This window comes from Neovison vison, chromosome 1 (genome assembly GCF_020171115.1).
Source record: "Neovison vison isolate M4711 chromosome 1, ASM_NN_V1, whole genome shotgun sequence".
Lineage (NCBI taxonomy): Eukaryota > Metazoa > Chordata > Mammalia > Carnivora > Mustelidae > Neogale > Neogale vison.
In genome coordinates this window covers 101159085-101181928 of record NC_058091.1, presented here as the reverse complement: position 1 = coordinate 101181928, position 22844 = coordinate 101159085, and the positions used below count along the sequence as shown (strand labels likewise).

The window sequence follows — 22844 nt, the reverse complement described above, 5'->3', positions numbered from 1 at the left end:
TGTAGGGGGAATGGGGGGGGACTGATTTCAGTTTAACTGATTTAACTTTGTATGTACCTGTTGCCTGGTAACTATATATTTTTAAACCTGGTGTGATTAAAAGTGGCTAGAGAGAAAAATTAAGTTGTCTTGTCATTGTGAAACAAAAGTCAATAAATATTTTAGTATTTCAATATGTTTTCATTTCAGCCTACTTCAGTCAAAAACTAGTAAAGACCTATTAATTAGCTAACTAATCTCATTTTGGGCTCTATCATTTTTTATGCCGTCTCAGCATTTGTAACTGTTGACTATTTTCTCTCCATCCCTTTCATTGACTTCAAAAACTCTTTCTGTAGTTTCTTTCCATGTCTTTGAAATCTTTTTTCTCTTCAACTAGATCATGAATGCCATTATCAAAATCTTTATATTGTCACTTTATAGCCTTTATAGACCAACCCTATCTTCCTTCTTATGGTTATCTGCTTCCTATATACCTATAACTCCAAAACCTGTATATCTATTTAATTTTATCTTTTTTTGTGTGTGTCTATTTTAGATTACTCTCTTCAGGGCAAGATCCATGTTTCCATATGAAAACTAGATGACACACATTCCTTCAATTCTTTTTTGAAATTATTTGTATCATGTAAAACTTAAAACAAAATGTTAACATTCCTAACAGGAATGTTCCAAAGCACTCTACAGATGCAATGTCTCCAAAATATTACTCATCATCTCTGTCCCCAATCCTGTACTTTATTGCTTCTTCCCTATCTCAGTGTATCACGGTATCCTGTCCCAAGCCAGCAACTTGTAGAACATACTTCATACATTTCATACTCCTCATATCCAACTGTCTCCAATGCCTATCAATTATAATTCATAAACATAACTTACTTTGGCTTTCTCCTCATAGTACTCAGCACCAATGTGTTAGTTTAGGCATGCATCACCTCTTTCCCAAATGATTTTGATGGCCTTTTAATTGACATCCCTGGCCTGCATCTTTCCCTCGCCTTCCTTCTGTCTTTTGCACTCCTGCCAGTGATACCCTTTGAAAAGCTGATTCTGCATTCCTCTGTTTAAAATGCATTAAGAGCTCCTTGCAATAACAGCTTGAAGTCTAATCCCTTTAGAAAGATCTCTAAGTTCAGCTTTCCTCCTTCTTAGAACATCTGGTTTCTTTCCAGCATCATTTCCTAATACTGCTCTGTTCTACAGATCAGCTTCACAAAGGATTTGTTTCTCCTCAAATGTGTTCTGCTTCATTCTATTTCCTCTGTATAGAACATCCATGTTGTCTAATGAGCCAAATTCACCCTAAAATCCCAAGTCTGTCATTTCTTCTATGAAACTTCTGAGTCACCGTTCTTTATTCCTCTATAACTTCAAGTACTTTGTGAAAGAGAGAGAGGGGGAGAGAGAAAGAGAGAGAGAGAGAGAGTGTGTGTGTGTGTGTGTGTGTGATCTAGCATGTTTCACATTGAACAGGTGCTATTCAGCGCTTACCATTTTAATTAAGAATTGAACTAAAAGTAAATAACAAAGGTATCTTGGAAATCCTCAAACATTTGGAAATTAAACAATAGTATTATAAATAAACCATGAATCAAAGAAGAAGTCACAAGGGAAATGAAAATACATTTTAAACTGAATAAAAATGAAAATACAACATACTAAGATTTGTGGACATGACGAAAACAGTACTTGGGAAGGAGATTTATATAATGAAATGATTACAGGAGGAAAGACAAAAATCTCAAGTCAATGATATAAGCCTTTATCTTAAGAAACCAGACAATGAGGAGCAACTGCAAGTCAAATCAAACACAATAACCAAAAATAATGAGCAAGACTGCGAGACAGAGAGAGACAAAGAGGGAGGAATACACAAGTTCATCAGTGTCTGAAGGAAAGAGAAGATTCCACTGTAACACCTATAGACACTTAAAGGACAATTTGGGGATAATAAGAATTTAGCAGAGAGATAGAAAAAGGTAAAAAATAAATAAATAAAATGGAAACTCTAAAAACAAAAATTCAACATAAATCCAACAAATGGGAACATTCACTGAAATATGCAAACTACCAAACTCACTCAATAAGGAATAGGTAAGTGAAACAGTCCTATAACAACTAAACACATTGAACATTTTAAAACCGTCGAATAAAAAATAGCCCAGATAGCTGCACTGGTGAATTAAATCAAACATTTAAGGAAGAAATAATACTAATTCTTTGTATCCTGTTCTAGAATAAAGAATAGGAAGAAAAACTTTCCAACGCATTAAGAAACCAACATTATTCAGACAATAAAATCGAGAAATACACTACAAGAGAACAATATTCCAATATCCCTCATGAACGTAAATTAAAAACCCTTAATAAAATATTAGCAGATTGAATCAAATAATATATAAAATGAATAATACATCATCACTGAGTAGTATATAGCCTCAGAATAAAGGGTGAGAACAAACGTTCACAAATCAACAATAAAATTCACCATATAAAAGAAAAGTAAAACAATCATTTCGATAGAGGCAGGAAAAGTATTTGCAAAATTTAACATTTGTTTATCCATTCATGATAAAATCTCAAAGCAAATGGGGATATAAAAAGGAATTCTTCAGCCTGATAAAGGGAACCTGCAAAGGACCTACTGCAAAAACCATTCTTTATGGTGCAAACCTAACACATTTCTCTGAAGACATAAAAAGCAAGGATGGCCACTCCCAAGGATCCTATTTAACATCATCTAGGAGGTTCCACCCAGAACCATAGAGCAAAGAAAAGAAATAAAGGCCTACAGATTGGGAAGGGAGAAATAAAATTCTGTCTACTCACAGATATGAATATTTAGATCTATATGGACAGTCCTATAGATTTTACCAAATAAAAGATACATAAGAACTAATCAGTGAGTTGAGCAAGTTACAGGATATAAGGTCCAGATAATATATCAATTTTATTTTGATAGGTTTTCTATACTCAATTGGAAATTTAAATATAAAATAAGTTACTATTTAAAACAGCATCAAAAAATGAAGCATATTTGCATATATCAACACAATGTAAGAATTATACACTGAAAACTACGAAATATATAAAAGAAATCAAAGAGATCTTAAATGAATGGGCAAACATATCATGTGTCAGTTCTATCCAAACTGATATATAGTTTCAATGTAAGCACCCCAAAATGCTAATTTTTTTTATAGAACTGACAATTCGATTGTAACATTTATATGGGAAGTCAAAAAAAGAGCCAAAACAATTTTTAAAAAGAACAAAGTTAAAGGAATTATACTACTTGATTATAAGACCCCCCATAAAGTTAAAATAAGTAAGACCGTAGAGTATTGGCAAAAGTACAGAAATACAGATTATTGAAACAGGATAAGAACTCTAGAAATAGAGCCACTAATACACCGCCCAAATGAGTTTTGAAGGTGAAACTCATAGTCTCTTTAGCAAATGGGTTAGAACAGTTGTCTATCCTTACAGGGAAAAAAAAAAAAAGGAAAAAACAAATGGAATCTGACCCATTGTTTGTACCAAAATCAAAAACTAACTCAAAACCTAAACTACATTAATTTCTAGACCACATGAGAAATATTTCTGTGATTTAGGGTTGGATAAAGATTTCTTAGACGCAACATCACAGGTATTATTCAAGGAAAAAAAAAGTTGGCATCTTGCACGTGAAAAAAGAAAAGAAAAGAAAAGAAAAAAACAGAAAAAAACTGGTTATCATTAAAGTTTAAAAAGCAACAGACTTCTTTTTTGGGGAAGATATTCCTAAGGAAATAAATAAAAAGACATAGGGGGGAAAACATTGTTTCCAGAACACATGTTCTGATAAATCCTATTTGATACAGAGAAGCAACTCTTAAAACCCAGTAAAGAAGCTAAAACTCACATTTAAAATGAGCAAAATTTTGAAGAGATGTTTTACTAAATAATGTGTACAGATGACATGTAAGCACATGAAAATATGTTCAACATAACTATTATTTAAGTGGAAATTAAACCTACAATGTGAGACTATTAAATACATATTAGGATGGCCCCCAAACAAAAACAAGTAAAAATCAAAATCAAGTGCCACTGAGAATGTGGAATGACTGAAACTTTTATACATTGATGCTTACATCAAATTTGGAATATAGTATGGAAGCTCTCCATAAAGTCAAACATACACTTTACCATATAAACCAACAATTTCTTACCCAAGAGAAACAAAAACTTCTATTTGTAAAAATCTTGTATGTAGATATTTATAATTTCTAAAAATCTGGAAACAATGCAAATCACTTTCAATGATGAATGGATAACCAATGTGAGGTATACAATGGACTAGTACTCATAAAAGAAAAACTTGTACATGAAACATTGGTGAACCTCAAATGCATTATGCTAAAAAAAATCAGGCTCAAAACCTACATGTTATATAATTCCATTTATGTGAAATTCTGGAGAAAGCAAAACCATGGAAGAGAAAACTGCCCAGTGAGCTCACCATGTATGATTTGAGAGGTGGAACAATGAGGCCATGCATGATAGATGAGAGGTAAATGGAATATTGGAAGAAATGGTGTATTTCTTATAAAATGAGAAGTTGACTGTGAAAGAAGAAGCAAGGACCCCATCACAGCATGTGCATTCCCAAGCTGACCACTTTTCAGAGAGCACAGAGGGACATTGAGGATCCAAACATTGATCACTTTAGAACTATTTTATCCCACCTATCCCTTTGAGAATCTTTATGAACTCTTAAGGACACACGCAGAGTACTTTGATGAACACTACCTCAGTGTCGGCCTGGCTCTTTGAACAGGCAGTAAATAAATGCATATTAAATGATTAAATGATCCTACCAAAAGGCAAGTGTAATTCTAGATACATGGTTATATTTTGGACTTTCTCTAATATCTTATTTGTCTTCTATCATTTGGATCTTGTACAAACTGCACAAATACGTGAATTGAGCAAGTGAATCTATAATCCTAATGAATTATAATTGAATGAAGCTTGCAATTATGGTTAGCAACTTCAGAAATATGTTAGGCACTTACTGAGATCCACAGCTCACTGAACCTTAAATTACACAGAGAATTGATCAAATTATCAAGAAAGGAGAATTAATTAAATTACATAGATGTGGTTAATTTTGAAACCGTACTTTTCTTTTCCATGACTGTAAATATTTCTGTATAACAATTTATTGTTACCTGATTCATTGATGCATGGTTCCCCAAGCAATTTGTTAATAGTACAATAGAGGTTATCAGTGCAGAGACAATCTTCAAATTGGAAATTGCTTTCCACCAAGGACTGGATGCTCAGGTTACAGTTTGATGAGTCCTTCATCTTGCAGAGGTTACCTGGGTTTTAGTCAAATATATAATATTCCTGATATTAATCTGAATATTGTCCTACCCCAAATGCTTTTAATGTATTAATCTGAGTAATTCATGATTATCATAAGATTTTCTGGGGTTGTTGCAAGATGTCCACAGAAGTGACTTTTTAAGCACAAACTCTCTTTTTACTGACTTTCTCCCCAGCATTTACTTTCTAAAATAGATTAAAGCTTGCTGTATTTTAAAATGACTTTGTCCCCACTTAGAATGCCAATTTTTACTCTTCAATAGTAATCAAGACTGTCCTTATATGAGGTGATCAGAATGATCTATAATCTTCACCACTTTGTCAGTTTAGCTATTTTATTATCCATTTGTCATAATATTCTATTTTATTTTATATGTCATTCTAAGATTATAATAAGAGACATGCAGGTGGCTCAGAATTTACCATGAGAAACGAAGTGGTCCTGACACTTAGTAAGCACTAAGTAAATATTATTGAATAATGAATCTTTCATAATCACCAGTATTTTATTTTCTGCTTTAATTTACAAAGCCATATTTATCTACCCAACAATTTTTTTTACTCATTTTTCTGAATAAAACTACTTGAATTCATTTCATCTGTGTATTTGAAAATATTTCTATTTCAGCTTCATGCATGGGATAATTATGCAAATATTACTGCAATTCACTGGAAATGACTTGCTATTTGTATACTGAAGTAAATGTTATAATTCATGACACATTGAAGCAATAATTTAAATTGCCTTATGAAATATAATAAGAAGCTTCATCATCAAAACCAATAAGAGATTTTTTTTTTTGTCATTGTCTTCTAGTCTCATCTTAAAGTTACTGTGTTACTTTGAGCAAATTATGACTTTAAAATTCTTTTCCTGAACTGTAATAAGAATGTTGGGTTAGACAGCTGTAACTGTCTTTGGAGTTCGAACATTCTCAACACTTTGGGACTTTCCTCAAATATTTGGAATGTAGGACAAGTTAAAAATAAAAAAAAAATATTTTAAATTGTTCTTGACACAGTTGGAAAGGAAGATAGCATATCTGCTGCAAGAAAATAAAATGTGAATTACAACATGTGTAACAGGTATTACACACATACAAACAAGTAACAGTGCTTTTGATCATCACAAATATTATTTTTCCTATTTTATAATTAAGATATTAACTTGTAAACAAAAATATATTTGAAAAAATGTTGTCATACTTCTGACAAGCATGCATATAATTATAACATTGCATGTGGTGACGTAAGTAAAAAAAAAAAACAAAAAAACAAAAAACTGAAGTCTTCCATAAAGCTACCCACAGTGCAGTAGGACTCTTGGATTTTTGTAACCACATTTATTAATAAGCAAGTGAAGGTAATCATTGGAATATCAAGTCTGAGTTAAGTTGTTTATAAAGCAAAGCTAGCTTAGTTCCCAGGATAGTGACAGAAAATATCTAAATCTATTTTTACTCAGTAAAAGGAAATCATTTGAGTATGTTTTCAATAATATTTTACCTGAAACATTGCAGGAATCTTCCATTAGTCTCCATGCATATTTACACCCATTTGCATCACTTAGGCATTGCTCTCTTAAATACCTGCAATCAGTCATTTGGGGAGTGGATTCATGTTCCAAGCACAGCGCCATAGCTGAAATAACAACAGTAACAGAACAACAGCAGCAGCACCTTGGCAATATTGCAGCATGGCATTTGTTTACCTCGAAACTAAGTTATTGATGATAAAGAGCAGAGTTAATAGGAATACAATCTAATACAATCTTTACAAGGGTGGAATGGCTCTTAGCTTTAGTTCTAGCTATAGATTTGTGTTTCTCCTCTAGAAGATTCTTCAATGAAGAGTTTACACTTGTGCTCTCATCTGATGCCTTTTCATTCCTCAATTTGTATTTTTATGACTTACTCTATTGAAACATCTCCTTAAACTTCTCTATTCATCTCCAAAACATCAAGCTTCATAGTTTCAAGACTTCATCTTGCCTACTTTTATCACTGAGCATTTTGTGACCATTGCCATTTCCATCTTGAAACTCTCTCTTCCTTTGTCAACCCCCTCTTCTAGTTCTCTTGATACTTATTCATTTGGTATTTTCTGACCATAGTTAGAATTCTTCCCAGGGTCCTTGTCTTTTTCTGGTAAACTATACTTTTAGCTTAATGTCTTTCTTCAGGTTTTTCCCATTCTCATTTCATACATTCTCTATGTTTATCTCAGTAAACATAGAGAAACATAGAGAAACATACCATCCTAATTTTAACTAAAACCTCTAGATTGATGATTCTAAAAAGCATCACCCAATCCCATTATTTTTCAGTCTTCCAGTTATATCTGTTGATATCTCCACCTAAACATTCCAGACACATTTCCAGAGTACCTTATCTTTCTATCATCACCACTCCTGGGTAGACTACCCCGCTCCAACAATTGTAAGTACCTGCACTAGAAACCTTGGATTCATGACAGAATCCCTTTTTATCCCCAACTTCACTCTCCTATATTCATTTTTGCATAGTTTCCTGATTCTCATTTTGAATATCTGACCAACTCACAAATTATTTGATGTGCCTCCAGTTTCACTTCACTCACATAGGTCCTTTATACCCCCCCAAACCTGCCTACTGTACCATTCTAGTCCTGCCATTTCTCTGCTTCACCCTTTGGATGGTTCCTCATAGCATAATTCTCATATTCCTTATCACATGCACTGGGGGGAGTCCTTGGACATTTATAGTTTCCCAAATGCTCCATGTTGTCTTGTACCCCTGAGTATTTAGTCCATGATTATTAGTAGGGACTCCACTTCTTTTTCTTCTGGAATAGTTGTTGTTTTTGTTTTTTTTTGTTTTTTTGTTTTTTTTTGTTCTGTTAACACTCAACACAATGATTACCTGTTTTATGAACACTTCCCTGACTTCAATACTCTCTGTTCCTTTATCCAAATTGATTTAACACACCTCATTTGTTTCGCTATCATCTCAGGATTTCCCCAACCATAGCTCTACTGCTCTGTAATAAAAATATGTATTTACATGCTTATCCACCACTGGGTTCAGGGTTTTTATTAGATAGGTATTAGGCATAATTCATAATCGTATCCTCATCATCAAACACAACACATTATCTATGTATATTGACTTAAACCAACTTTAAAAGTTAAGAATGAGTTATAAATAAGTAATTCACACTATAATAAAAATAACACCTTCCAGATATTTACAAGTTATTTTGGGGAGAAGAGAAGTTTCCAGTCAGTTTTCCAGAAAATAACAATGCTAACTTAGTATATTGTTCAAATTACCTGAATTGATTCTGCAAGCATACAAACTGACACTTGATAAATCAATCCATAAAAAAATATGGAAACTGCAATTGAGTTATAGAGACAATATATTAACTATAATCAAGACACCTTTATATGTTTCAGAGATAAATTATTTGGATTTTTAAAAAGATGATATTAATTATGAATCACCTGTGATAATGCAGAGTTTTATAAGCTTCAAGTAAAACCTATAATCTTGTCTTTATCTTAGCTCTTCCAAACCTCTTCTCTTAAGGAGAATCCAAGACAACTCATAGGATCATATGTTCTATTTGCTGGGTCACTGCATTTGGAGATTAGGCCCAAGGGTATTGTTCAGTCACAATTTTTCCTTGTTGAGGGCTACAGTGGAAATTGACATATCAGCCTTCTGTTTTTTTCATGTGTTCATGGATAACCTCACCTAACCAAAATCCTGTCCTAGGTTAGCAAGTCTAAAGAAAGAGAAAGAGAGCCCCTTCGATTTTGGCCCAAAGCCATTTGTTTGAATCCAGCTATGAAAGACCCTCTGGTATGTTGTATCAGAAACTCAACTCATAAGAAACCAGAATTTTATTTGACATTGATCATTACATTTTGTGAATAGTTCTTTCAGAAAACTTATAGATGATAGTGTTCTGGATATACCATCAAAACATTACCAGTACCTCAGTCTAGTGATGGTTAATGTATTCTATGTATTATCTTTCCCAAATTTATTTCATTTTCTTCCATATTTAAAAATTTAAGTTCCACTTGATTGTTTATTTTACATGATTTTCCACACCTTCTATTTGGATGAAATACTGAATCTACTAGGAAAACCATCTCAGTGATCTGGCCCAAAAGAATGAAAATAACTTTAGCTTTCCAAAATTTTAGTCATTCCTTACTATGATTTGTAGTCACATATTTAATCCAGGAATTTTCAAGGATTCTCTTGAAATGCTCAGTGAAAAACAAGATCTGTTTTAAAATAGTGAGCTGAAGAATACTGTACATAATATCACCCTCTTAAGGCTTATCATGATAATACATGTTCTATTTTAAAAATTCACTATGTCCCACATTTCTTTGGCTATAAAACTTTCCCACATCACAAGACCTACTTACTTAGAAGATGTTAAACAAGTATGAGGAATACTGGTTAAACCTACCAAATAGTACAATTTTGACCCTAACAATATTAGAAGTCATTTCCTTCCTTCATGCAACCTAATGCCAAGGTTAATTTAGAAGTGAAACTTGAAAACAAGCGGCCATCCTTGCTTTTTCAACTGGGGCCATAATGAGTTTGTAATGTGTTTTGTGTGTTCTGTTTTATTGTTGCCTTATCTACAAAAGTTAAAGTTTCTGAGATTTGTCTTTATACCTAAGAATAGAAATAAGGAAATATTAAAATAAATACAAGAAGCAAAATATCGGGCTAATGAATATTATTTAAACTAAAGAAAAAAAACCTGAAGATATATAAAAGATTCCATTCCTTCTTCCCTTAATTTTTTTCACTTGATTTATTTTGACTCTCCTTTTATGTTCAACATAATTTGAAATAACCTTCTTCATTTTCATTCCCACAATTATGTTTTTATTCATCAATAGCTATTAGTGTAGAGTAAGCAAAAACTATATTGGCTTTGTTTTAATGAATGGAATATTAATATTCAGCTATAATCATAACTATCTCTTTTCCTGAATTCATTTTATAGATTCTACTAAATTCTGAAGAAAATATAGTAGCTTCCCCAATAACACACGTAGTAAGTAGATCTTTGTGGATTCTACTTTGAGTATAAATGAATTATTTTCTATCAACATCTTACAATACATTCACACTATCCAACACAAGAGGGATAAATCCAAACTTACCTCTAGCTCACAAAAATTGACTGAAATGTGAAGCATCCGATGGGATGTTGTTTTATCCTACAAAAGGACTCCTACTTTGTAAATATTAATGCTTTAAAATTAGGGGAACTAAATGATAAATTAATTTCATTTTAATTTAATTTCAAAGAAAAATAGATAATTCAAAATTTGTCATCTTATAACTTATAAATAGATACTGGAAGGTTTCATTTCTCAAAGACTCTAGTATATATGTGAATTCCATAAATCCTAATAAATAACTCCAAGTAACTGGATTATCTTACACAATAAGAGAGAAACAACCTAAGAGATTAATGTGATTCCTGCAATACAGAAATGTGTTTTCTACAATAATAAGTGTGCATTTTTGAAACAGTTATAAACCACCTTAAAGTATACATTTGTAATTGATACTTCTTACTATAAACCCATTAGTTTAATCAACAGATAAGTCAGATAAGATAGCTTTCAGTTCATGAAGAATTGGTGTTATACATCCAGGTAAACTAGAAGAATGATTTACTTACCAAAGAAAATGAAGACCATCATGCTGGACAACTTGGGGATATTCACCTGGAAGAAAGGCAGATGTGTTCACTCCAACCACTCCTTAACAGTAACTGTCCAGATAAGGCTTCAGCTTCTGCTCTTGCTTCCTGAGAGCATTACTGATTCAAGTCAGCTTCCTTTGTCACCATCTCCTCACCAATCCTTCCTGAGCTGTGAACTTTCCTAATTATGTCCAAATTCAATTATTTTCTGAGCATACTAATGTCGGATATTAGGCTTCCAAGAAAGCCCACAAGCCAGATACTAAGAAATGATACATGCTCAGCACATTTATGAGAAACGTTTTATTTTCCCTTTAACTAGAATGCTAAACTGTGTAAAAGGCTCCCAACTCTACCCCAGAAACTTCCCAGATGCTTAAGTATCCTCAGTTTCTACTTCATTAATTAGCCTCATTACAGCAATTTTATGTCCTCTGAGAATATGGAAAAGGAGAAAAGTGATAAGCAGTGAGGTAGATATGTGGGGAATTCAAGTTCCACTGGAATCAAACCAGGATGCTTCATCTTTTCCCATAAGAAAATGTCTCTCCATGTGCCACACACTCCAGTATACTTTCAAATTGTACTGCTTCAGCTGCAATTCCCCAAACCCACCAGAGACCGTGAAAGTGTAAGAAATGACTCCTTGTAGGGGCACCTGGGTGGCTCAGTGGGTTAAGCCTCTGCCTTCAGCTCAGGTCATGATCTCAGGGTCCTGGCATCGAATCCCACATCAGGCTCTCTGCTCAGCAGGGAGCCTGCTTCCTCCTCTCTCTCTCTGCTTGCCTCTCTGCCTACTTGTGATCTCTCTCTGTCAAATAAATAAAATCTTGAAAAAAGAAAGAAATGACTCCTTGTAACGATGCAGAAATTCCTGGCTCGCCTGGGAAGGTAAGCGTCCACTTGTGTTCATCACTTGAAAACTGTTTTACTCCTAGCTTCAAGGAGAGACATTATTATGTTCTGAATATTTATGTCTCCACATAAGTTCTTAGTTTGAATATCTGACCCAGTAAAATGATTATATGCACAGGCAGAGCCTTTGGGAGGTGCGTAAGATGTCAGGGTGGAATCCTCCCGTGTGAGATTATAAAATAATGAAGTCTTATAAAAGAGGCTGCAGAGAGATCCCTTTGTTCCTTTCCCCTGTGGGGACCCAGCTGGAGGACACCAGTTACAACCCAAGAAGAGGGTCCTCGTGAGGATGTAACCATGCTGGCATCTTGATGTTGGACTTCTGGTCTCCAGATCTGTGAGAAATAGATTTCTGTGGTTTATAAGCTGCCAGACTATCGATTTTCGTTATAGTAGCCTGGATGGATTGGATTTACCTTGTATTTCATCCTATTCTTCCTCACAAGACCCTAGAACATGTCAGCTCCACTGGACCATCATGAGGCTTCCACTTTTAAAACACCTGAGACCTTTCTGTTATGGATCCTTGAAAATACACAAGACTGTTTCGGCAAGAAATCAGGAAAACACAGGTGTGGATAAACTACTATCTTGAGATGAGACAGAAGCATTTTGTGTCCACTGTGACACAATAGAAGAAATGTTGTTTCCAACTGCTTATGTTTATTTTTCACTAGAGAGAAGTTACAACGTATTTCGGTTTCAGAATGCTTAACAGAAAGACAGACTTGGGAGTCCAACAAGTTGAAATTTATTTTTCTCTATAAATATAAACAACTTTGTCCTGGAAGGTGTTTATATTTACTTACTCCTCTGTAGAATGTTCTGATTATATCCATAGTTGCCACATACATTAAGTGTGCATATGGGACTTATATCAGCGATCAACAAATGCCTATTATGCTACAGCCAGTGACTTAATTATTTAACAAAAGAATTATACCATACAATTATTTACTTATTTCCTTGTAAAGATACTGAGTTATGAGCACCTGGGTGGCCCAGTTGGTTAAGCATCTGCCCTAGGCTCAGGTCAGGATCCCAGGGTCCTGGGACCAAGCCCCATGTCGGGTTCCCTGATCAGTGGGGTGCCTGGTTCTCCCACTCCTTCCCCCTGCTCATGCATTTTCTCTCTCTCTCTCTTGCTCAATCCATCTCTCAAATAAATGAAATCTTTTAAAGATACTGACTTCCTAAACTTGTCTTTTAAAATCTTTTAAAGATACTGACTTCCTAAACTTGTATAGACTTTACTGAGATTATTGTTCTTTTCGATGTAGGTCACCTAAAGCTGGCTAAAGCTAGAGAGAGATTCAGTGGCTCTGTTGGTTCACAAACTGCCTCCCCCACACCCAACAGGGACTGCAAGGAGAGCCCAAGAAAGAGACAGGGCACTGCAGACTGGTAGGCAGCAGGTTTAATAAGCAAGGGAACTTACACATGAGGCTTTTCTCCAGAAGCCTCAAGATGAGTAGATCTCAGCATCGCCTGCTAGAATCTCATGTTCACATGGAACTCTTACCTGGACTCTGTCATGTCTGTGGTTCAGAGGATCTCAATCGCACAGTTCTCTCTCAGTGCTGCATCCTTGAAACATCTCCCGTGGTGGGAGTGGTAACCGTAAACTGCATTCCCAGGACAGGGAGGGGTGAGGAGCTTCCTATTGCCTAGTTTCAGATCTCTCTGGTCAATTGGAGGTCATGTCCTCTCAATGACCTCCTTCAACAGGCTCTCATAGTTGAAGATTCCAGGGCTAGAATTGACTTCAGGCATGTTTTAACCTTGTTTTAGGGCCGGAGTGTTTCCCCCAACCCCACCATGTTTCTTAGCTGTTTCCTTCTGTGTCCACTCCATTCTCAGGCAGCTTCTTTCCCCTAGAAGGGAAGAGGACCATCAGGCCCTTGGCATACATCCTTCTTTCTTCAAAGCCAGAGCTGGCAGTATGATTTTTTTCATGGTAAGATTCTAGATTTGAGTCACATCAGTCTCATGCCCTTCCGTCTCACCAAGTGGAACTGTACCAAGTATCCAGTATCACAGATACAGGTGGGACTGGTCCTACTCCAACCACAGAAACTGATGGTAGGAGAGGGGTGCCTCACCAAGGAAGTCAAGGTATTAGAAGTCAAGTGAAGGGATCTGGGCAGGAAAAAAAAATCTCATCAAAGCATCTAAATTCTGAATTAAATCAGGGCAATCACAAGAAAAATAAACTAATGAAACGAAGGAAAAGAATACCAAAACACAATTTCTTGCTCAAGAAAGGTGATTCAGTTATGACTTGTAGAATGAAATGATACCCAAAAGCTAATGTTAAGATACACAGTGAATGATGCTAATCTTGGCCAAATAGGTATAGTTGCTGAGGTCTAATGCTTACGGGTAGAGAAAACATCTGTGCCAATATACCTACTCATCCCATAGTAAGAATCAGCTGTGTCATAATCTGAAGCAGAGGTTTTAAGCATTTTTTTTGTCATTAGTTCCCTTCCTCCATAGAACTCTCAGAATATTTTTACAGGGGCACCTGGGTGGCTCAGTGGGTTAAGCCGCTGCCTTCGGCTCAGGTCATGATCTCAAGGTCCTGGGATTGAGTCCCACGTGTGGCTCTCTGCTCAGCAGGGAGCCTGCTTCCCTCTCTCTCTGCCTGCCTCTCTGTCTACTTATGATCTCTCTCTGTCAAATAAATAAATAAATAAATAAAATATTAAAAAAAAAAGAATATTTTTACAGGTACACATTTTGTTTTAAAGGATTACAAAAGAAAGTAATCATATTGAAATATATTCACCAAAATATACTTTATTTTATTTTTATTTATTTATTTATTTATTTTGCTTGCACCAAAATATATTTTAAAACAAATTTGTGAGAAGGGTGCCAGGGTGGCTCAGTCTTTTGGGTGACCAACTCCTGATTTCCCTTTGGGTCATGATCTCAGGATCTTGGGATCAAGCTCTGTCTCTACCTCCATGCTCAGTGGGAAATCTGCTTCTCTCCTTCTCTCTCTCTGCCCCTCCTTCTGCTTAGGTGTTTGCTCACCTGTACGAACTTGTTCTCTAAGATAAATAAATAAATCTTTAAAAAAACACACAAATTTATAAGAAAGCAAAAATTTTTAATAGTAAATACAAAGATTCGTGGGGGTAGTTTCTAATAATACTGTGATTTCAGTTTACTGACAACCATAAATGCTAACTTGAGATATTTTCTATAAATGCAATGTCATATAAAACAATCTGTCATTTCTACTGGTGAGAAAGACAGCACAAGAAGTACTGAATTTCAATTAGAGTTTAATAAAAATGGAATACGGCTTTGTCCCAAGCAAATTTATAGACACTCCAGTTTAATAAACCTTAATGAAATGTAAAAACAAACAAACATACACCAACATGGGTACTTGCAAATCCATTAATTGCTTGGAAACTGGCTACTGAATCAGAACATTTTATAGGTGAGAGTAAATGATAAAATCATCAGCTTCAGTAGTTTACAACAATGGTGAAAGATTTTAAAAAGTGTCTTATGTTTTAAATAAACTGCTATTGATAAATAAATGAAAAAGAAAGCAGAGTTGCTGTGGTTGAATTTGGGTGGGAAGGCCCAAGTTCTGTTAATTGGCTTTTGCCATCACCATTCACAGCTGTCATTGAGATATCCAAAGATTCCAGAACTCTTATTCAAAATTCAGTGATCTCATTTGTTAAATTATTTTCACATAAAGAATCCATTCTTATAACAATTAAATGAAATGCACTCAGCCTTGCACCTTGTCACTGGGCAAAAGATACCAGGATTTATATTCAATAAACATTTACTAAAAGCCTACTATATCCACAGTTCTTTGCAAAGCCAAAAATAAGGAATGGTCCCTAGTATTATTTAGGTAAAATAAGGTGCAGATGAAACTAAGTATAAAAAAGAAAGAAAAAAATTGTTGAAAAAATATAGTAAATATACTCCCGAAGTGAGCACAAAATTGTTGAAAAAATAAAAATATAGTAAATCAGTTAAACTTCTACATATTAGACATTTATTAGAAGACATTTTAGAGCATAAGGCAACTACTTTCTGATTAATGACATTTAACTTCTCCCCAACAACTCCTGCATTGTTTCAATATTTGTCCACTTAATATTTTGTAAGATGCTCATATCTGGAAGAGAGAAATAAAATCTGACATATATATCTGGTGATGAGTTCCTTGATTATAAGGCCTATAAATAAGGCTCTAAGATGCTTAGTAATAAAGGAGACATTATGCAGCAAATGCGGGGGGTGGATAAGAGACTCACTGTCTTTTACTGGAGATCTTCACCAGAAAACAAAAATTAAGGCAGCATGATGATGTACTTAATCACCTTGCCATGAACTGCTCACTGGTCTCCTCACTAACAAACTGATGGGAGATGGCCATGATTTAGGAGACAGGGCACCCAGGATTGAGAGAAGAAACTGAGAAATAGCATAGAGACAACCTTGAGGTATGTTTGGGGGACTAAGATGAACTATTATCTTTGAAACTCATGGTGGGTGGAGAGGAAAAGAGAAATGACCAGATTTGGGTAGCCTTTTATACCTTACCAAGGAGACTAGAGTTTATCCAAAAAGAAAATGGAAGCTTTGTTGAATTTGAAACAGGAAGCAACCAGGTTGATGTTTTTAAAAAGTGCTTGGGAAGTGCTATGGAGGATAGTTTGGAAACAAGGATGATTGCCAGTTTTGAGGTTATTTCAGTAGTTCAGGAGAGACATGGCAATGGATGAACTAAAAAGACTGACAATGAAGAGGAGACGGTAGATCCAAAATACTGAACATTTTGAAATTTATGGGATCTGGTGACCCTTTGAGATGAAAGAGGGGATGGAGAGAAGGAAAAACCCTGGAGAAGCCACTTACTGAGGCACTGGTCTCATAAATATATGCTCTATATATTTTATATAACTTTATCATTGAAGAAGTTAAACATTAGGAGGAAGCAAGAGTTCCTATGGTCTGTATGTCACTGGAAAAGAGCCTGCTGTATCCAACGCTCTGCAAGACAGCGTTACCTTGGGGAATTTCTGCTATACACGGTCTGGCTCTCAATCTAATTGAATCAAGAGTGGATTCATCCTTTAGGAGTTCACTAACATAAAAAAAGATCATAGAAACATTAATCATACTACCAATTTATTTATTCATAAAAAGAAACCTAGCTCGTAACCAATATATTTACTTCATGGAGGCATGCCAATAGCGAAAAGTTGGTAGATGAAGGGTTTGGGTTAAGGAGATTATATTCTTGCCTTCCTTGGGTAAATTAATCTATTTAATCATGGCAGCCCAGTCTGGACACAGTGATAACTTTTTCAGTGAAACAGACAGTTTTCCTTCCATGGTTGTGTTTTATTGATTTTATAGTTTAGGTTTTGGTAGATAATTTCTTTCAAGTTCCAAGAAAACATTCCAACTCTAATGTAATAATATCCTTTGACACAAATAATTAAATTTTGTACTAGAACATCACATATAATTAGGCTAATCCTAAGGGTCAAAGGTACGCTATAGAAGGTTTTGTCTATGAAGCAGCTAATATGGCTAACTGAAAATAGTTCTATATCTGACTTTGAACTGTTGTATAACTTCTATTAGTGGGGTCAGATTTTCAGGAATTAGTGACACTTTGAAAAACATAATCAAGACCAACTGTAGAAAATTTTCTTTTCCTACCTTTGCATCTGCTCTCTGTTTCCCATTTCACGGTAATATTAGAGTCTATTGCACATTCTTACCATCGTGGTGGGAAGATGCTATGTGCTTTCTGATTTGGCAAATTTATTATTAATGGAGAGGGAACCGCTTATTACCAGATCATCTCAAAGCCCTATAGATTTATTTTTAAATTTAACATAGTTTTTCCTTTTGTTATAGGATATAGTAGCCTTTGAAATGAGGTCATCCACAGTGCAGTCATTGTCCTCCAGAGACGTGAATGATTGGGGGTAGTGGATAGATGCTTTTTGCTGGATTATAGACTGGATGATTTTTGTAAGACTAATTCTCCCGGGGAAGTATTGAAGAAAGGCTCTGGACATCCCATGGGAGAGATGTCTTACAATAATATATAAGGACATATTATGTTCAATATCATTTTAAGTCTGCTGGAAACAGATTTATATTGTTTAAATTATCTTCTTTTTCTTCTCAAGGTAATTTTTTTCCACTATAAAATATTTGGCACTTATGTATAGCATTTAAAAAATAAGAAATGAAATTATTTATATTTAGGCTACCAAGAGATATTTACTTTTTACATTTTGGTGTATTTTCTTTGTTTTGCTTTCTTTTTAAAAACATCATTGTTAGATTTGTACAATAAAATGTTAATAGCATCTTTTTAATATTTTTTTGTCATTGCAAAGATAAAGAAAAATCAATTACTTTATCACTGATGAGTAACGAATATGAATATTTGGTTATATTTCCTAGGCCTTTTACATACATACATGTATCCATATGTACCCTACATATCATTTTTCAAACCATACATAACACAGAAATATTAATAAGTTCTAGATGATAATAATATGAAAAAATATGGTGAAAGTATCCATTTTAAATTTTCAGCTATTTCCATTAAAACTACACTCACTATGGATTTAAAGAAAAAAAAATTTTTTTTTAAGTAAGACTTTTTGGGGTTCCTGGATGGCACAGTCAGTTAAGCCTCTGACTCTTGGTTTTAGTTCAGATCATGATCTCAGGGTCATGGATTCCAGCTCTACACTGGGCTCCGGCAGTTAATGAGGAGTCTGCTTAAAAGATTCTCTCTCTTTCTCCCTCTGACCCTCCCACGCTAGCATGTAGTGACTTTCTTTCTCTCTATGTCCCTTTCAGATAAATAAGGAAATCTTTTTTAGAAAATCAGGTTTTTCAAACTGTAAATTTTAAGATAGAAATCCAAATAAGTAAAATTCCGTGACTAACCCATAAAATAAATGCTTTGTCCATGTAATGCATTTTATTTTATTTTTTTTGCATGTGGCAACTACTCAGCTGTTTTTGGTAAATATGCAAGTAAACCTACAGTCATTGGTAAAAATTCAGAAAATATAGAAAATTCTAAGAAAATAAAAATAATGTATAATTTCATTCTCAGAGATAAATGGTGTTGAGATTTGATGTGCAACTTTCAAAAATTTGCCAGGCATAATTATAAGTATTCACCATATATAATTTAAGATTATATGCTATATACTGTTGTATAAATTGGTTTGTTCCATTAACAGTGCATCATGAACACCTTTCCATGTCCATATATAAATATCAACACTTTCTGATTTATGTCTAGGTAGTACTCTATTCTTTAAACTTTATTTAGTCTAATATTCTTTCATTCATTCAACAAATATTTACTTTACATGTACTACATTCCAGGTACAACTCGTGTTTTACAGCTAGCTAATTAAAGAGACACAGATTTTGCTTTCATAGAGTTTATATTCTAGTTGAGGAATATAAGAATAAACAAATCAAAATTAAATACCATCTATCTTAGGTAACTGTAAATCTAAGAAGAAAAATATGGCAGGAAAAAGGAGACACAAAATGCCAGAGTTATAGAGAAAAGAATTACTCTTTTATATAGGATAAGTTAGTGAAGGGACTAGACACACAGCAGAAAAAGTGGAGAGAGATCCCAGGCAGAGAGAGATAGGTAACTACTGGATATGCTCACAGATGAGCTATTAGGCCACTGTGGCTGAGGCAGAGTGAGCAAGGGGGAGAGTAATACGACATCGGGTCAGACAGATGGTGGGACTTTGTGGGCTTATAGTATGGACTTTGATTTTTTTGTTTTTTAACTTGAATAAAATAAGGAGCCATTGGGGAGTATTGAACAGATTTCTTTGCTTTGTTTAAAAGGATCCCAACTGCTGCTGTGGAGAATAACATATGGGGAGTCAAGATGATAGCAGAAAGCCTATTTGGGAGGCTAGTTCTGTGCCCTGAGTGCACTAAACTATGAGTCTGGGATGATGATAAGGAACTAGGAAGAAATGATGAATTGAGTGAAAGGAAATCCATGAGAACTGGATATCCTTGAAGCCAAGGAGAAATGTTTCCAGGAGAAGGGAGTAATCCACTACTAATAGTTCCAGTAAAATTAAGACAGAATATTAATTTAGCAATGTGGAGATTATTGGCGATGATAATAAGAGAAGTATTTATGGGATTTGGGAGCAAAAACCGAGATAGGGTACATTCAGGATAAAATGGAAGTAAAAAAAAAAAATTTCTGGTAATTGGTTATTACCTCTTCCAAGGAAATTTCCTATAAAGAGAAGCAGAGAATCAGGAAAGTGTCTGGAGAAGGATGTGTGATCAAGGAAGAGATTGGAGATATTAGATTACATTTATTCTACACCTTAAACATGTTTCCTGAAGGCAAATAAAAATCAAATGAGGCTTGAGTCATGTCTATAATATAATCCTGGCTCTTCCCTCTAGCTCTTTGGCCTCTCAACTGGAAGCACCCACCTCAAGTCAGCTTTTTCTTGCCCTGCTGTGGTGTTATTGCTTGTTTTTCCCTCTCTGTATTCTATGTCTGTGTGCTGCCTCACTGGAACTGTTAATATGTTATATCATTTTAAGCAGATTATCATATGTTTACTTTCCTTTAATTCTTTCCTGGAAAGGACTTTGTCTACTTAATGAAATTATCATAAAATCATATCCAACAGCATTTATTTGTTCCATCTCATTATAGATTTCTAAATAAATTCAACTTCTCTGTTGATGTAAAGCTCATTTCCAAAGCTCATATTTTCCTAATAGGTGAATTGCTACAAATAGGGCCAGAGATTAATCATATCTGAATCTGAAGCTTTCCACGTAATCTGAGCATTTCTTCGCTGAGATACTCAGAACAAATTTTCCTTTTGAATCAATTAGCATTTTCTGCAGAGTATTATTTTTCCTCTTTATTTCTCCACATTTCCAATGCATCAGGGTTTTTTTTTTTTAAATCTATGCTATGTAAAAACTATCCCATAATCAGTGTCTTACAACAATAATTACTTACCTTCACTCACTGTTTCTGTGGGTCTAGACTTTGGGAAAGTCTTGCCAGTGTAGTTGTGGCTCAGGAGTTATTTCAGAAGGAAGATCTCCAAAGCATCTTCAGAACTTGACTGGCTCCTGCACTAGGAAGCTTTGAACACCTGGGACTCCTTGGGCATATCCCTATCTTTATGCAGTTTCTCCACGTGGTCACTCTAGATGGGAACTTCAGGATAGCTGAGCCTCTAACATGTCAGTTCAGGGCTCCCACAGTGTTTGTCTCCAGAGAAAGCCAGATGGAAACCATTATTGCCTTTTGTGATTTAGCTTCTCAGTTTATGCAGCATCACTTCCACTGCACACTATTGGTCCAGGCAATTGCAAAGTTCTCCTAAGTTTCAAGGAGAAATAGAACCTTCACCTCCTAATGAAGGAATACCAAGCTGGTGTAAAGATAGCATGTGGGATTGGATATACATTGGTGCGGTGGCCATCTTTGAAAGATAACAATCTGCACTCGTCTCAAGCACACAGATCTGTTTTCTTTTCAAATCTTATTTCTTTCCCAACAAGATTATGTTCTTTTTTTTTTTTTAAAGATTTTTTTTTTTTTTTTTTTTTAATCTGACAGAGATCACAAGTAGGCAGAGAGGCAGGCAGAGAGAGAGGAGGAAGCAGGCTCCCTACAGAGCAGAGAGCCCGATGCGGGGCTTGATCCCAGAACCCTGGGATCATGACCTGAGCTGAAGGCAGAGGCTTAACCCATTGAGCCACCCAGGCGCCCCCAACAAGATTATGTTCTTATACTTCAACATAATCATCGGTTTTGCCACTTTATTTTTTTATTCTCTCATTATTCTCCTGGTTTCACTTCCTTGTCTCTCACCCTGAAGCTTGTTAAGAAATTTCTTCACTCTAGTACTCTCAGATTCTTCTCCTTAAGAGCCTTAAATACACCACAGCTGTCCATCCCTAAATTGAATGAGCTCTGTGTCTGCACTATTGACTCATACTGGGGAAGACTGTATGACCATGTTTTTGGCGGCAACATCATCATCGTCATTATTACTATTACTTTCTGTCCTCACCTAAAGTATTTGACAAAGGCAAACAACACTTGGTCAACTAGTTAAAAATATTCCCCATTCGCAAAGATGGGTATTTTACAAATGTGATAAATGTAAACATTTATCACATTTATAAAATGTACCCCATTCGCAAAGATGGGTATTTTACAAATGTGATAAATGTAAACATTTATCACATTTATAAAATGTACCTTTTCACAACTCTTGCCAGCAATTTTAGTCTTTTTCTAATAAAAATTTCTCTTATCTTCTGTTTTAATATCTCAACATTTAATTTCTAAAAATAAAAAATTTGTTCATTTATTTTCATTGTCTTTAATAAAATAACATGTGTTTTATTTTTCGTTTTTATAGCTATATCTGCTTCACATCTATTGTTTTGAAGTATTCTCTACTTTTTGAATAATAACATATTTTAAACTTTAATTTTATTTTAAATCAACTATTATTTCAGAGCATGTTTCTTAACTTTTTAAGTTAATATATGTTTAGCACATGTCACATGCCAATAATGGTTCTAAGTGTTTTATATATGGTGAATCATCTGATCCTCAAAAGAACCCGAAGTTGCAGAAACTCTTATGATCCTGACATTATGATCATTACACTGAGGTAAAGAGAAGATATGTAAATTTCCAAGTTTTCTACTATAAGAGTAGGCTAACTGTCCAGTTTATGTTCACA

The 22844-nt window shown here is 34.7% G+C and overlaps 1 protein-coding gene across 1 annotated transcript in view; it reads right to left on the bottom strand.

Annotated features, from left to right (window-relative positions):
* The window catches only part of GFRAL (GDNF family receptor alpha like), a 54586-nt gene extending 43479 nt beyond the window's left edge, over positions 1–11107 (bottom strand). Inside the window, 3 exon segments of the mRNA XM_044242372.1 lie at positions 5217–5397; positions 6890–7017; positions 11086–11107. Of these exon segments, the coding sequence (XP_044098307.1) occupies positions 5217–5397; positions 6890–7017; positions 11086–11107 (331 nt within the window).
* Between the last annotated feature and the right edge of the window lie 11737 nt (positions 11108–22844).